Source organism: Physeter macrocephalus, chromosome 6 (assembly GCF_002837175.3).
Source record: "Physeter macrocephalus isolate SW-GA chromosome 6, ASM283717v5, whole genome shotgun sequence".
Taxonomy (NCBI): domain Eukaryota; kingdom Metazoa; phylum Chordata; class Mammalia; order Artiodactyla; family Physeteridae; genus Physeter; species Physeter macrocephalus.
Window position 1 is genome coordinate 74,931,824 of NC_041219.1, and position 16,390 is coordinate 74,948,213.

The following is a 16,390-nucleotide window of genomic DNA, read 5'->3' on the forward strand; positions in this document are numbered from 1 at the left end:
TTGTAAGTGCAATTTGCAGGGCAGATAAGGTGTAAATTACGTGGGTAGAATTAGTGAGTGGTATCGAGGTGCTCTTGTGACAGAGTGTGCACCCCAAAGCTGCTGGTGCAGGTGGACAGCGGTGCTGGATAAGGGAGGTCAGTCAAGGTGTACACACAGTGTGGACCAGACTTTGAGTCATAATTTTCAGAATTCAGAACTCATTTTTTCCTTTCAGAAAACTGAAGAATGGGAGAAAAAGAAGACTGAAGCAGACATGGAAGAGTATGTATGGAAAGATAGCTCCTCAGAAAAAAACATCCTGGAAACCCTTCTCCAAATTAAAGCTGCTGAGAAAAATCTGGAATTAAGTAAAGAAGAGCTCCTTGGTACTGAAGAAGTTGAAGAGTACAGAAAGTCTGTTGTTAGTCTTAAGAATGAGGGGGACAATGAAAATACCCTTTCTCAGTACAAAGAATCAGTGAAGAGACTATTAAATTTGACATGAATTATATGGAAAAATTGCCTAGATTTATTAATTTTATGATATATATGTAATCATTATCTAATTTGATATACAGTTGAAGATGTTAGAAAACCATTGTTTTATTACATCGGAGTTAAAATTATTCCTTTCATCCTAATGTGCAAAGGCAGTGATTATTCAGAAGTTTTCTTACTTATGCACTGGGGCAATCAGACTAATTCCATCTCTGTGATTCCTTCTGGTTCTAAAGTGTTTGGATTTTATTTCTACCATAACAACTTTAGTATTCATATATATATACAATGTTGTTGTTTTGTCACCTGCTCCGTTTCTTTCCCTACAGATTAGTACTTATTGGTTGCTTTTGAATAACGATTTTGGTTATTGGGGAAGCTAGGCCCAGAACCCAGTCCCCTGACTGAAGTTCAGTGTTTTGTCTGCATAACTGCTATCTGCCTAGTGAGTTTTTTGCACATGCTGATTCTGATGAGAAACAGGTCCTTGGCAGTATTTTCTAACCTAAAAAGTGTGTTCCATTCCTCTATTTTGGGGTCACTTTTTGTTGATTCAGTTCTGTTTAGCATCCTGCTTTCCGTTTTCTTTGGCTCATTTCTCCAAGCCCAAGCTAGCAGAAAAGTGGAAATGGAGATTAGCTGGTATTCATCTCTCTGGATGCCCCAGCTAGAACTTCCACAGCTCAGGAAAGAGATGAGGTATAAAGACCTGGAATTTAATTGGAGTAAATGACAAAATAACTGCCCTAAGAAACATTTCATTTAGTTAGCTGTCAATTCAGTACTTTTAAGTATATCTGTAAGTCATTTCTTACCACTTAAAGTTGTCGACAAGTGATTAATTTAAAATTGAAATAAAGGAATTATGGAGGCTGTTATTTGCCTAAAACTTATTTTGGTTGACAGAATTTGAGAACATAAAATGCCGAAAGGAATTTCGGAACAGTTGCTCAAAAGATTTATATAAATTGAAGATATGATTTAGTATTAGCAAGGCCAAGAGTCCGTAGGTCATAAAGGACAACAATAGGGCCTTGAGTTCCATCCATTCCACTGGATGGAAATAGCGAATAAAAAACAAAGTAGATACAACTGAATTTCTAGATCAGGTTTAAAGCATACATAAGTGTATTGAAGTGTTACATATCTTAGAGAGTCAGAGTTGAGGAAAACTCAGATGTGGAGACAGGATTGAAGAAGGACACATTTGAAAACAGTAGAAGCTGAGGAGAGGTTGTCATTTGGGAACATGTAAAGAGGTGATAGATTAGGGTCCTCAATCCTGTAGTAATAATACAGTGAAGATGGAGGCAGATGGAGTAATGATACGTAATAGAGAATTGGACCTTGCTCAAAGAGAATCTGGCCTCTCCCATCAGCTTCTGGGAGGTAATCTGTCATACCTCATAGAAGTGTCTTTGGTTAGGGCAGGAGTCAGTCACAATGGATTTTAGGTGGGGCTCGCTGCACCTGATAGTCCTGGGCATGCCAGGAAGACCAACCATGTGTTCAGGGTTGGGGGGCTTTGAGTCTCTTGGTAAATCCGTCCACCCAGCAGCTGAGATCAACTGCCCAGGTAATTGATCAGTCATACCTATGTAATGGAGCCTCAATACAAATTTAGAACACTGAGGCTCCGGTAAGTTTCCCTGGTTGGCGATACTCTGGACATACTGTCACACACTGGTACTGGGAGGGTAATGCATCCTGCTTCCACGGGGAGAGGACACCAAAACCTGTGAGTTCGGAACACTCCTGAACTTCATCCTAGGTGCTTCTTCCCTTGGCTGATTTTAATCTATATCCTTTCCCTGTAAGAAACCGTAACTGTGAGTATAATAGCTTTCATTAGGTTCTGTGAATTCCTCTAGTGAATTATCGAACCTGAGAGTGGTTTGGGGACTCCCCATACCCCGAACTTATAGTTGGTGTCACAAGTAAGGGTGGTCTTGTAGAAGACTGTGCCCTTTTAACCTTTGCAAGTTTGGCTAACTCCGAGCAAAGGCCTGAAGACTCTAAGGCTGTGGCATTGACACCTAATGGCAAAATCTTAGAGCTGTAAGCTTAATACAGAACTGCCTCAAAAGGGTAACTGTTGCTGTCATTGTAATGTTAGCAATAATTAAACAGCGTTTTTTGTCATTATTTAGACTCTTGTCCTTAAGCTCTAATTGATCTAATGTATACAATGAACATCACATTCAGCCTTACAATGAGGATTCTCGGGGACACTTTTTGCTCTCCTGATGGTATGCAATCACTTCTGACTTAAAACTCTTAAATTTGATGGCTCAGAAGGTGCTTAAACACATAGGCAACTAAGAAATAGAACAAACCTGTCTTCTTAATTGTAGGGAGCTTTAGTTTTTTTTCTTTGCGTATTTTCTTTCCGAAATTGGTAAATATGTCATAATACTGGACTATTAGAGAATTTTTTCCCCAAAGGTCTGGCTGTTTCAGTGCTGGATAAATTTCGATATCATGGTTATTTCCTAAATGGTGGTAACAACCTTAGCCTTAGTTGTTGACCAGGCCCTGTGATCTTTGTTTCTTAAAGTTTTAAATTATATTCAGAAGTTCTCTTTGGTCTCTTCGGCTTCCAATAAGGACATGGTTTCTAGGCCCAGTTGTTTTTGTCTTGGCTGACTGTTCAGGTCACCTCTACAGTCTAATAAGTTTACTCAGTTTATCTGATGGTCAAAGGTAGGGGCTGAAGAAGAGAAGGAGTGTGTTTGTTTTCTTACAAAGGTAAATATGTTTTTCCCAAATTATGGTCATTTCTATAAAACAATTACCAATTTTAGGGAACAAATAAAATTCTGAGAAATCCCAAGGAAGAAAAAACTTTTCTTTTTGGTAGCCTTAGTTGGAAAACCTTCAAACAGTTTGTATATATTTGAAAGAAAATTAAATAACCTTTTAAAAGAATGTATATACAAATAATTTTTAAAGATAGCTTCCTGAATAACTTAAATATTTTAAGGTAATTTAAACCTTGATATCCCCCCTAAATTGCCTGAGTTTTTTTCCCTAATGTATTAAGAAAGAAATTGATAACATTTGTGATACTTATTATGAATAGCAAATTAATGTAAATCGATTACATTTTAAAAATTCAGACTTTGTGGTTAATATTCTGAGGGAAGAGTACTGTTTTATTATTCTTACAATAGGATTTCCTCTTTATTCATTATGCTTAAATGGCTGTCTTTTAATGTCCTCACATTAAAAAATATTTTCAGAGATGAGATTAAGGGCCTAAAGTTTAAGATCATTAGAGACTTGAATTACAGTTTTCTACACATAAGAGTCAGAGTATAAGATTTAGGGGATGAATCTGGTATAAGTGGACAGAGCTTGAAATACCTAGAGCTGATATTTGCACCTGGGAAAACAATTTATACAACTGAGGGACATAAACTAAAACTCCCAAGATTTATTCAACAGAAGTCAACAGAAAACTCAAAGATCTTAGTGCCATAATTATTGAGAGGCATGTCAGTTTTAGAAAAAGAAGATGATGGATTAAGATTGAGAAAGATTAATCAATTGAACATAAAAAATTATATAAAAATCAGGAAGCTTTTGCTCATGGCTTAGTAACTGTAATCGCTTATAGTGCTTTTTTGCTCAAGCCACTAAAATATTTCATTAAAATATGTGACAATAATATGACCTTGACAGGAACCAAATACGATGTTATGGTGTTTTCCTTCCTGTATCTTTTTTCCATACTCATTGAGAAAATGGAGGCTTGTAGTCCAACAGTGATTCTGAGCATGGACTTTTGAACCATGTTGCCTATTAAGTCAGGCTTTGCTACATACTAGCTGTGTGACTTTAGGCAAGATACTTAGCCTCTCTTTCCTCAGTTTCCTCATCTCTAATATGTGATAAGAACAGTATAATAGTTGACAGTAGTATACTTATCTCACAGAGTTCAAGGAATCAACAAGTTAATACATGTACAGCACTTAAAACTATCTCTTACATGGTGCTGAATAACTGCAGAGATCAGAATTTTGGAACTTCAGCAAAAGGTACACTATTCAAAAAATGGAAATAATCAAAAAAGCAATTATGTTTATCAAACATTGGCATTCTTTAGAGATTGGTAAGAATGCGTATCTGTGCTTTTTATTTATTTTTTTTAACCAAACTGCCCTCGTCTTACAGAAAACTGAAAATAATACTCTTAAAAGCTTACAATGCTCACACCTTTTACCATTAAGAGCACTCCTTCAGAATGGTACATTTTTTAATTTGCTTGGATCCTGACTTTCTCTGTCCTAGTTTATACTGGCCCTGGTGCTTTCGACAGCATCCAGATGCCAGGATGACTACAGAACAGCAGAGAAAGATGACAGAGGTGCAGAGGGCCACAGGAACCAACCACGTCTTGGAAGTCACAGGTGCCCCATCAGGTGTTGTGCCTTCATTCTCAGATGTACGGTTTCTGCTGTTGTACCCTTTGGTTTTGTTCAGTAATTGTTTGCTACTGTTGAGTTGGGATGGAATAGGCATATGAGAAAGTTTTGTGTCTATAGGCACAAAGAAAGGAGAAATAGTCTTGTTATCTGGATTGTTGATGAACTCGGTACTGGCTGACACCATATTTACGTTTGTGGTAATGGAGTCATTCAGAGAGATGAATCTTGCCCAAGAGTCTGTGGTTAATTCCTTGGAATACCTAGTATTGTTTGTGGTTGCAAACAAATCTTGATGTGTGGTTGATGATGGAGCCTCTACTGATGGTAGCATTTGGTTTATCATGGTCGTTTGTTGTTTATCTAAATACATAGCTTTTAGAATCCTTAGTCTCTCCTGTATGTTAGATGAAGAACGGGTATTTAGATATGTGGGCAGTGATTGTTCAAAAACCAGCAAATCTGGATCTATACCTGAAATATAAATAAGGCATCATTTAAATTTTATTTTTAATTTAGAAGACAGGACCTTAAAGTACAGTTTGGAGAAGTCTTGGATTTTGCCGCTATAAGTTATTGAACTAAGCTAATTTCAAGTTCCACCACTGCGTACTTCTGAAAGGCTTAGAAACATACTAGCCACGTTTGAATTTTTCTTAACTTTCTAAGACACTTTCTGTTGCAAACGAACTTGGCTACATCACATCGTGGAGAAAACTGCCAGGGCTTTTGTGATCAACAGCAGTATTGGCAAGAGCTGCAGAAACAGTAACCATTTGATACCTATGACAATTAAAGTCAAACAAAATGGGGCCTGAGAAGTGTAACTATTCAAAATTATTAGCAGGGCCCTAAATCTCATCCCTTCCCAGTGCCTGAGGGTCCAGTGCCTGGGGGCCTTCAGTGTTCTCTCTCTCCTTGTAAAACTCCTTTCCCTCTGGCTTCAAAAACTCTCAACGGCTTTAGAGTTGTCACACTGTTTCCCTTTCAGTCTCTCTTGGGCTGCTCTCCCTCTCAACACACTACCGCCGGCTCCCTTCCTTTCCTTTCTGACTTTGTTTCAGTGCCTTCTGTCATTTTGTTTCCACCCTCACTATTCTGCCAGTTCTGCTTCTGGGGTGATCAGTACTTTCCCTATTTCCTGATCACTGTATCTCACTGCTTTGGCTTCTCTCTTGTTCTTGATACTGATGGCCACCTCTCCTTGCATCCTTCTCCCGTGACTCCCTGGACCCCAAATTCCTTTGGCACTTAACCTCAGACTGCCTGCCTCTCGTTTTTCCCTTCCTTTGTGCTGGTTCTCTCCTTGGTCCTCACTGATTGTCCTATAATCTTTAGTCTTTAGTCCTTGGTTTTCTGCTGTATTTCTCGTCATCCCATACCAACCACCCTCCCACCCCGAGCCACCAAGGGATCATCCTCATCAACTGTCACCACTACAGTGATGGCCCTGAAATCCACATCCCCAATTTTTCCTCTTTCTTGAACTCTGATCTCAGTTCTCCTGTGCTCTACTGGAGGTTCCCACCTAAACATCTCACATCACCGCTGGCATTCTCAAAACCATCATCTGGTCTGCCTCTTTGTCTTTTTCAGCGGCATCATCATTCTTTCGTCACCCATGCTGGACTCTGCACTGCAACGGGATTTTGGACCCCTCAGTTCTCTTCTTTATTCTGAAAAGTAACTAAATGCTATCCAAGCCCTTCCCGATATGCTAGCAGCCATCCCTCCTCTTCGTTGCAACTACAGTCACCTTGTCCAGATATAAGATTACCCTGACTGCATTTTCTAATCTGCATCCTACGTATAATTTTCCTGGACTAAGATAACCAGACATCACTTTAATGATAGTGCTTTCTCATGAAATACCTTTGTTGGTTCCATATTTCTGACAAAGTCAAACCAAAACTCTCCTCTGTCCTTTTGTTACCTGGCCTACCCTATCCTACCCATATTTCCATTGCAGCCCCAAATGTGCCCCTATTGGAGCCACACCAGTGTTTGTGCTTTCCTGGGGTGTGATAACGGAGCTCCTTATCTTGCCTCTACCTGGCCTCTTCCATGAAGCCTCCTCTGAATAATTGAGCTTTCTTTAGTCTCCTCTTCTTTTGAGCCTTTGTACTTGAGGCAGCATCACACATTTTTGTATTTAATTGTATGTCTTACACTAATTGTAAGACTTGTTGCATCAACTAGATTAGAAGGAGCTCGAGGGCAGAGATACGGCTGTAGTCTCCTGCAATGTGGAGCACAGCATGGAACATTACGTGTTCAATAAGTACAGACTGATCAAGAAATTTACCTCCTTTGTATTGTGTTGGCAAAAATCTATTCTTTGATGTTTACTGATTTGTACCCTGAGATTATATACACGGGAAAGGACACTTAAATATGTATTTTTCTAAAGGAAAATGTAGTCGTTATCTTGGGACCAATGCTATGCTAATCTGTGGCAGTGAGTGCATTTCCCCAACCCTGACATCCATCTTTGTAGAATCCTTGTATACAGCATCAGCGAACCTCAGAACTGACATTTAGCATTTTCTTTATTTCCTAGTGGTATCCTTAACCACTATAGTAGAAATACCTGTTTTGGTTCTTGCTGAAGGCTCTTGGAATACATGAAATACAATGCTCTTGTTCAGTCACATATGATTTGTTATCTGGGATGAACTCATCCTTGCTGAACATGCCAAATTACTGGGAATTTCCTTTTAGTTTTTCTGCCCTGGAAGCCCCAAACTTTTCCAGACAGAGTTCACTGGGAAATAATGATTTAGATTCATACATGGCTACTGCCAACCAATTTCTAGGTTATATGCCTCTACTAAAATATTACTGACATTCTTCAAAATACATACAAAGGACATAAATCATTACCGTCTGTTATGTTGTATAAGATGGCGCTGGTTCCGGGCTCCAATATGCAGCTCTCCAGGGTTGGGCAGTGAATATGGAGGCAGTTGACATCGCCATGAATAGGATCGTGGAAGAAGACAGCCAAGTTACAGGAAACTGAAAAGGAAGCAGGCAAAGTACATCTGCAGATGGTCTTGATTTCTGCAGCTTGATGAGCTCTGAGTAGCTTACATTTCTTTCAAGAACACTGGATTAACAGTACGTTGCAGGGCTATGTTCAGACATCTTACAGAACATTATGAACCATCGCAAATGCTTCTGTGAATATGGGAAAATGCCTCTTCAAAAGAAAATAGCTACCGATATTCTCAGTAATCTTTCACACATCCCATGCTACACAGATTACCTGGAATCATTTCCCAGTCCCAGTATTTTATGTTCAGGAAAATCCAGTTGGCTACAAAAACCTCCGGGGATTTATATAGATCAGATTTCTAGATGCAATACCCTCTCAGAATACTAAGGTACTGAAGTTCACCAGAGAGAGAAAGAGGAAAAAAATAAGACAAAGCCTGTAACAGAAGGGGGAGTGATAGGAAGGGCGAAAACAGTAATGACCCGACCCTTGTTGGGAGAGGCCCAGGTGGCGTAAAGGCAGCAGGCTGGGTGAACATTACCTTGACCCCGACTGCAGGTGTGTGCTAGCCCCATGCTGCAAAGCCACATCCAGTGAAAAGCTGATCGGTGTCATTCAGAGAGGAAGGGAGTAGACAGACAAGGTGGTTAGCATTTGGGATTCTAGTGGGGAGGGGCTCATCACTTGCTCTTGCCGGCTCCCCTTTTCTAAGTAGATTGGCTCCATAAAAGATACCGTGTTATTTCTGGAAGGTCAGACTTGTTGAATGCAAATCTTCAGTCTGTCCTCCTTTAAGTGCAGCACAGATTTAACTCCTGCTGTAGTGTAGTAGGAACCATGTGATGGGAAATATTCATTGGCCCAAAGGTATCAGCTTCTTTAATAAAATGAGATTACTGAGGGAGAGTGTACGATTACCAGACCTCCGAGTGTGCCTACAGCTGCTGTGGCATTGCTGGCAGAACCTGCTCTGCTTCTGTGTAAGGTTAACTGCGGGGGTTGCGTCTCCCCTGTTGCTTCTGGGACACCCCGTGTTTCTACACTCTTTATTTTTCCAGAAGGAGAAAGAATAGGACAAAAGTCAATTAATAATACATTGCTAATACATTATAGATTACAAATACATTCCCTGAGGACTGTGCTGTAAAGTTTAAGCAAAAGGAAGAAAGAATATTCAAATGTAGACATCTAAATTTCTGATAAGAAAGTAGCGGATGCTGTAGGGAGCAATTGTTCAAGATCTTTTACATTCTTCATGCATATTTCAGAGTCCCAGCTCTGAGCAGGTTAGCTATTGCAGGATCGTGCATTTTAAAGTTCTGGCTTCTAGGTAAAAACTGGGATGTGTGTTCATGCCTTTTCTTCTTCTGGAGAAAGAAAGCCACAACTTGGAAGCCACAGAGGCTCTGAAATCCTGGAATTCTACTGGATGCTTTTAGTATCCCTGGAAGTCCAGAGGCCACAGCTTCCCTGGTGTGGAGAGTCAGGTAAAGTCATGCCACGGGAAAATGCTGAAAAGGTATCACCCCTCCCTCATCTCCTCTCAGTGAAGGCTTCTGGGGTTATAAGCATCTGAAAGCAGAATATCTAGATTTGCTACCTTTTCCAAAATTCCCCTTTAATAAATTAATTGCTCTCTTCTGTGCCTGATTAACTTTTGAGGGCTAAGCCTGTGACAACTTCTCACACTGTGGTCTCTTGACAGTCGGTTTAGACTCTCCAAGGAGCTCCAATTTGCATCCCAGAAATCTTACATGGATAATTGGATAGGAGGCATTGGCAATTAATGTCGGTAAGAAATCACGGGAAGAAAGTGTGGAACAACGAGAATTATTTTAAAGGGCTATGTTGCTTTTGTTGTCTCTTCCAAGTAGCTTTCAAATCTTGGAAAAATGAAAAATAAATGAAGTCTTTAATCAAATGTAACTTGAAATTCTGCAACAATGAAATGTTTTCCTAGTTACAGGCCTTGATTATATTATATGAATGATATTTAACCCTGAATCCAGATATCAGACCAAAAAAAAAATTCTGTTAGGATATTTTGAAAACTAACTTTCTCTCTCTCTTTCATTCACTCTTTCTTTCTCTCTCTCTCTCTCTCTCCCCCTCCTTTCCTTTCCTCTTTTTCTAGTTGACACATATTTCCCTATTTCTTTCAAAACATGAATCACAATCTAAATTCCTGTTCAGTACATCCCCACACTCAGTCAACCCAAGCAAGCACATTTCAAAAGTGTGATCTGATACCAATATCACCAAAAGAACCTTGAAAAGGAAATATTTTGGAAATCATATATGCTATATTCTGGGCTATAGAAATATTGTTAGCCAGCCCTCAAGGCAATATTTTCATTTAGCACTTTAGTGAAGAGAAGAGGTTCTCTGTTACCTGTAGGTTCATAGCCTCCCGGGTCATTACTAGAATTGTAAATGGAGCCTGCACTGGCCCCAACTGCAAAATCAGTCTCAGTGTCTCTCCCTCTCGGCCCACTCCCTCATCCCAGGGCATCTTCTCTAGTCCTCGTCCAACTGTTCACTGCACCCTCTGCCTAAGGATCCTTTCTTAGGTCCTCATTTTGGAAGTTACCCCTGATTTTTGCTCAGGTCTATCATCGACACTTACCATCCTTCCTAAGACAGCAGCTCTGACTGCACTTCTGACCAGTGCTTTCGGAATAATACTTCAAGAACTGGGCCCCCAGCTTCTGAGACTCCTCCAGGTCAATTAGGAGACCTGGGAAGCGTCGGATCCAGCAGTCTCTGTAAAACACAGTGGGTGAGCAGAGAGAGTCTGAGGCCCACCCCATGCTTAAGAGCAAAATCACGTCTGCTGCCACGACCACCACGTGCATTTCCCTGGGATGAAGACTCGGCAGTAAGTCTGATGACCAGACAGATGCTGAAGCTGACCATCAGGGTTTAGAATGGTTTCTGGAACTGAATTCAGGGCTGTTGCGAAGGGAGAAGGCTCCCTTGGAACTCTGTGAAGGGTCACTTTCTAGAAAAATGAAGCGGCTCTTTGACTGCACGTTGATTTTTCTTTTGTTTCTTCCCAGTTGCACCCCAGGTGAACATTTGACTTGCTGCTGTTAATGCTGAACACTTTCCAGGCCATTTCAATACTCTGTCCTTTTAGCCTTTGGAAGACGTAGATTCTTTCCTCTGCTTTTATTCTTCCTGTGAAAGTGAAGTCACAGACACCTTTTACTAAGTAAATATAAAGGCAAGTTGAAATCCTAGCCAAGAGTCTTTCTGAGGAAAACAATAGTTTAGTCACTTGATGTCAGATAAAGGAAGGATCCATTTCACCAGAAACAAGACATCATTTTGTCAGGACACTTCTGTAAGGTTTTTTAAGAAACTTGTGACTGCAGGGTTTTTTTTTTCAATTATCTTTTTTTCTTTGATTTGAAGTTCTAGTATTCAGGTTCACTAGAAAAGTAGTTTGAGCATGGGTTTAAATTCTCTGTTTTTACAAAAAAAAAAAAATCGCAAGTAAATGAAAACTGAAAATGAAATAAAAAATTTAAATTTTGCAGCGATTTTGAAAACACTGAATATGAATCCTGGTCACTTCTTGGTGCCAGGCATTTTTTGCAAAGGCCAGCTACAAGCTTTTTAAAAAGAAGATTAAAGATCCAGCCAAAAGAATATCCTTATAATGTAGATGGAGCACAACACCCATTAAAGTGTATTTTGTTCAATCAAGACTAAAAAGCATAATTGAAAATTGTGACGAAGTTCAAACTGGGGGTTGCCTAATCTGTTTTATGATATTTATGTTTCCAAGTTACAAAGAAGTCCTTGGGAAGCACATATATAGAGGCATCTCTGAAGCAGATGTAGTTACAAGAAATGTGCATTAGGGAAACAATTTTAAATTTCTACATATTAATAAAGTTACTTCCACTGCAATGCCAAAACATTTGAAAAAAATATTAAAGACTGAAAATGGCTTCCTTTGTGAAGACTCTGTGTTCCATGTCCCATACATTCCAAGATGAAATTAGTTCAAAGCATGGAACTGTTGCTTTTTTGTATCCATTTTTATACAAAGCATTAGTGGTAATTAGTTTGGGGCATAAAGTATCCTACTGCTCTTTTAAAAAAAAAAAAAGATGAAACTTTTTCTCTCTTGTGATCTGTTTCTCTTATACTTTTTTGCACCTTCACTCACTTACTTGACACAAAAATGTTAACATTCTTTGAACTTTCATCTCTTCACCTGTCTACTAATAAGTTTAATAATCATATCTTTAGATTTTTAGAATCATAGTATTAACGATTGATAATAAAGAGGATGACAGTCAAAAGACAGAATAACTTAAAAAAAATTTCACTTTCTTCTGAGCAAAAATTATATCATGGACTAACACCTAACCTTCCATAAGCCACATAAAATGCACTAAAAATAAAAAATATTTTATTCTAATGAACTTCTCTTAGAAAGCAAGTTTCAGTTGCTTACCTGCAAGCAATCTGACTGTTTCATCTGTTCGGAGGAAAGAGGGAAGAGAGGTTTCCTAAAGGCAAAACAGGAGACAGATGAGGAACAAAAGAGTACTCCCTGTTTTACCATGAGGTTCCACAGCTATTTTGATTAGTTCATGCCCTGGGGACATAAACCGGAAAGTCAACTTTCTAACCTTCTAACCTCCACATCTTTCAGTCGCATTAAATGTGGTTTCTTTCCTGTGATATATAATTCCTTGAAGTTCTCATGTTCCCTGCAGGGATAATGGAACAATCCACAGTTGTTTAATCCTTTTGCTGTCAGATGATGTTCAAGGGGAGACCAAAGTTGCATTTTAAAGAATCTACAAGTTCCAATGTAAGAGCAGGCTCTAAAATTTTTAAAATGAATTTTGGGGTGATTGATCAACATTGAGTCTGGAAACAGGTAACTTCTTGGAGCTGGGTATTTTGAAAAGGAGAGGTTAAAAACTGAACAGCAGGGACAGAGGGAGGAAACTTCAACCAACTGAGATGTGGAGGAGAAACATCCCCCCATGAGCCTGATTCAGTAGCTCTGGTGTGGGAACCAGAATTCTTATTTTTATAAAAAGTGTCTCAGGTGATTTCCTAAGATGTTTGGAAAACACTGAAATAGGTGACTGAAAAAAGTGAAAGTTTTGCCTACATGAAATGCTCAGCCCGAATTAAACAGAATCATTTTAAGAACTGTGCTACTTTAAACTCATTTAAATTGCCCCCTATGCTTTAAAGAAAGCAAGATATTTCAGTTTTGCTTATTAAAAAAACAAAAAAGAAACAAAGTTGATTTAGAAGTATTGGAGGGACTAAAAAATAGAGATAAACAATTTTTAAGTGGTAGTGAAGTAATAGCATAGGTTTCCTAAATTCAAAAGATTAAAAAACAAAAAGTCAATATGTCATCCTTATTTTAAAGATGCTAATTGTAGCATTTATTTAACATTTTCATTTCATCAGTTCATTAAATTGGTGGAAATCATTTTGTAAAATGGGGCCTGAGAAATTGGAATATATCATTAATTATTAAATTGACATGCATTCACTTAAAAAACCCAAACCATACCGAACAGTACAATAAGAAATAATAACCATTCAAGATCTTACAATGTTAACATTTTGGTAAACATCCTTCCAGACATCTCCATTCAAAAAATAGATACTTATATACAATTTTACAAAAATGGATTCACACTGTTTCAGAAACTGTTTTTTAAAAATCCAGTGTCAAATTACATGTTCAGTGTCTCTAAAGAAAGCTCTACATCTAAAATTGTAATAGCTCTATGGTATTTCATTCTACCCATGTACCAAAATTTACTCTGAGCCTTAGCTGTAAGAGTATTAAAATAGATTATAATCCACGAGGAGCACTTACAACATGTAATAAACTTGCAATAAATGTTAGCTACTCCTAACATTATACATTGTTTTTCAATTTGTTTATTATTCAAAGCAACACTGTGACAAACATCTTGTACTTTGATTTTTTTCCATTCTAGGTCAAAAGGTATACCTTCCATAAAAATTCTTGAAGAAATAGCCTAACTCTGTGTTTGACCATTACATTAGGCTTTTGTAAAACAGATCATGATGTGTTTGAAGTAAATCATGGTGCCACAGAGGCCACTCTTTATTATTCATTAATCAGTGGATAACTATAAAAGTATACCTCCAGCTATAGACAAGCAACATTTTCATGAAGCTTAAAAATAATTTTGGGTCTTTTGTAAATGAAGTTTATCTTGCTCTGACTTTGCATTTCTAGCTTAACAGAAAACTTACTTTGTGAGTTATTAAAATGACTTGATCTTTAAGAGGCTTTCAATTCTAAATGACCTTATGTCAGGGGCCAAAAAGCTTACAGGATCAGTGCCCAGTACTGTCAAGCTGACACCCCAGATTACCTGCCCAAGATCTGCTCCGATAATATTACTGTCCGTGAATTGCCTTTCTAATGCACGTGATTTTTCTTTTCTTGGGTCTGTTTTTAAAAAGCAAGAAAATACCAGTCTGAGGCATATCTATGATGGCTGGGAAACAAAAGCATCCACTGGTGAAAGATTCTAAAGGGACTGAGGAGAGACTAAGAGCCTGTTCTTCGCTGCCCCACTGAATCTGGCACTGTTGCTGATGGAGGGACAAATAAATCCCAGGTCCAAGACTGACACAGGGGGCAACTTCCAGCAAAATTTCCCCAGCTAAATGCCTAATACTGGACGTGGAACATTAGAGGATGCTAAATTCATGACCACCTACCCCCAAAGAACCTTAGATGTCTCCACTACACGCTCATTGAGAACAGAAGTGTGAAAGGGCCAGGTGAGAACTGAATTTTATCAGTAAGGATTTAAAGGCCAGGTGAAACAAGGTGAAAGCTAGACGTTTTTCCCAGGATCCAAGAAAATATCTTGAAAGAGGCAAGTCATAGGTCCATCTTTGTTTCCTTCACTTTTCCCAGGGAGGCCAGAATCTACTAGAATTTTTTTCTGTCTTCAAAATTTTAGTTTCTTGTTCATGGTGTATTATAAAGAAAATAAGGGATGACAACACCTCACTGTGAAGCTGTTAATTACACAGGAAGAAGTGTAAATGTAACCGACAATGTGTTGAAAGAATTTTTCATGTTTTACGATATGACTTTCTTCTCTGTTTTTTAACCCTTCCCCTTCCTAACATAAAATGCTAATTAGCTTTGTAGGAGGTATCTTTTGTTTGAAATACCGGGCAATGTACTTATGGAGAAGTTACTATTTAACAACTTGTCATTCATGAAGAAAGCTAAAACTTGTTAAAAAAAAAAAAAAAGTCCAAATACATATTCTCTCCCCAAGTAGAGGACTACTATTTGGTTCTCAGTCTCTGATCTGAGAAAGTTTCCAAGCGGTTTTTGCACACACACACACACACACACACACACACACACACACCTCCCTCCCAATACTATCCCTTCTTCTACTCAACCTAACAATTACCGCCTACTCCCCCTTTTGAGGATTAATTCAAAGCTCATGAGCGGCACAAGATCCTTATTATTTGGGGTGAGCTTTCTATTTGCAATGTTCGGTGTAAAAAGATGGGGAAGAGGTATCCTTCCTTATGAAGTCCTCAGACTGCAGGGGCAGGGGTAAGGGAGGGGTAAGCGGGTGGCGAGAAAAGCCACCTCTGCAGGCAAATATGAGCAAAAGCGGCCAGACCTTTTGCCCGGAGGTAACATTCCGTGATGGCTAGTCCAACCAAACTGAAATTGGGAATGCAATGGCTGTTAGAAAATATTTAAAAGAAGGCACGTGATCTAACTTTATTTAGTTGAGTTGTACTTCTTTCTTTTAATAGCATAAAGAGAACAGGCCCCAGCAGCAAATACAAGCTCCTCTGCTTCCCAGCCCTTTCTATCTGGGGCACCCCGTGCGCCGAGACCTGCAGAACCTGCTGCCATCTGGCTGGCCCTTCTTCCTGCAAGATGGCTCCTACGCGATGACCATTCCGAAGAATCAGCTCGAGGTGCCACCTACACGCTCAGAGACAGCCCGTGTGCCTCGGCCCCCCCGGGACACGATGCCGGACTCGACAGGACTGGCGATCCCAGATGTGATGTCTTTTTGACTCCCGGACCCCGACTTATTTCATCCCTTTCCTCCCACGGCTGTTTCTTTTCCTTTTCCCTTCCCGCTGGTAAGGCGCCTTGGAAGAAAAGGCAACCGGCTTCATCCCGCCTCCCGCGCGCCCGGAGCATCACCGCAGATCCGGCGGGCGGCAGGGTCGCGGCGCCCGGCGCGCGGGGGCGGCCGCGGGGACGCGCCTTCCCGAGGCCCGCCACCTCCTACCCTCCCCCAAAGCCGAAGCCGGGCGGCGGGGGTCCTGCGGGCGGAAGTGAGAAGCCAGGCGTGGGAGGAGGCTGCCTGCTGGGGGCTGGGATCCCCTCCCGGCCGACGGCCCGGGACGACCCGAGCGGGGAGCGATCGCCGCCCGGGCCTTTTTTGGCGCGGAC

The 16,390-nt window shown here is 39.9% G+C and overlaps 2 protein-coding genes across 3 annotated transcripts in view; one reads left to right on the forward strand and one right to left on the reverse strand.

Annotated features, from left to right (window-relative positions):
• The window catches only part of MRPS35 (mitochondrial ribosomal protein S35), a 45,546-nt gene extending 44,194 nt beyond the window's left edge, over positions 1-1,352 (forward strand). For both annotated transcript variants that reach the window (XM_007109048.4, XM_024129100.3), the window contains one exon: positions 218-1,352. In XM_007109048.4, coding sequence (XP_007109110.1) covers positions 218-487 — 270 coding nt within the window. In that variant the 3' untranslated portion in view covers positions 488-1,352. The remainder of the gene's footprint in view (positions 1-217) is intronic.
• Positions 1,353-3,649: 2,297 nt separating this feature from the next.
• On the reverse strand, positions 3,650-13,444 carry MANSC4 (MANSC domain containing 4). Its single transcript, XM_007109050.4, has 4 exons — positions 12,377-13,444; positions 10,532-11,085; positions 7,791-7,925; positions 3,650-5,381 (listed from the first exon to the last, which is right to left on the reverse strand). Exons 2-4 carry the CDS (start codon positions 10,758-10,760, stop codon positions 4,708-4,710), a joined length of 1,038 nt encoding a protein of 345 aa, XP_007109112.1. The 5' UTR covers positions 10,761-11,085; positions 12,377-13,444; the 3' UTR covers positions 3,650-4,707.
• Positions 13,445-16,390: the final 2,946 nt, after the last annotated feature.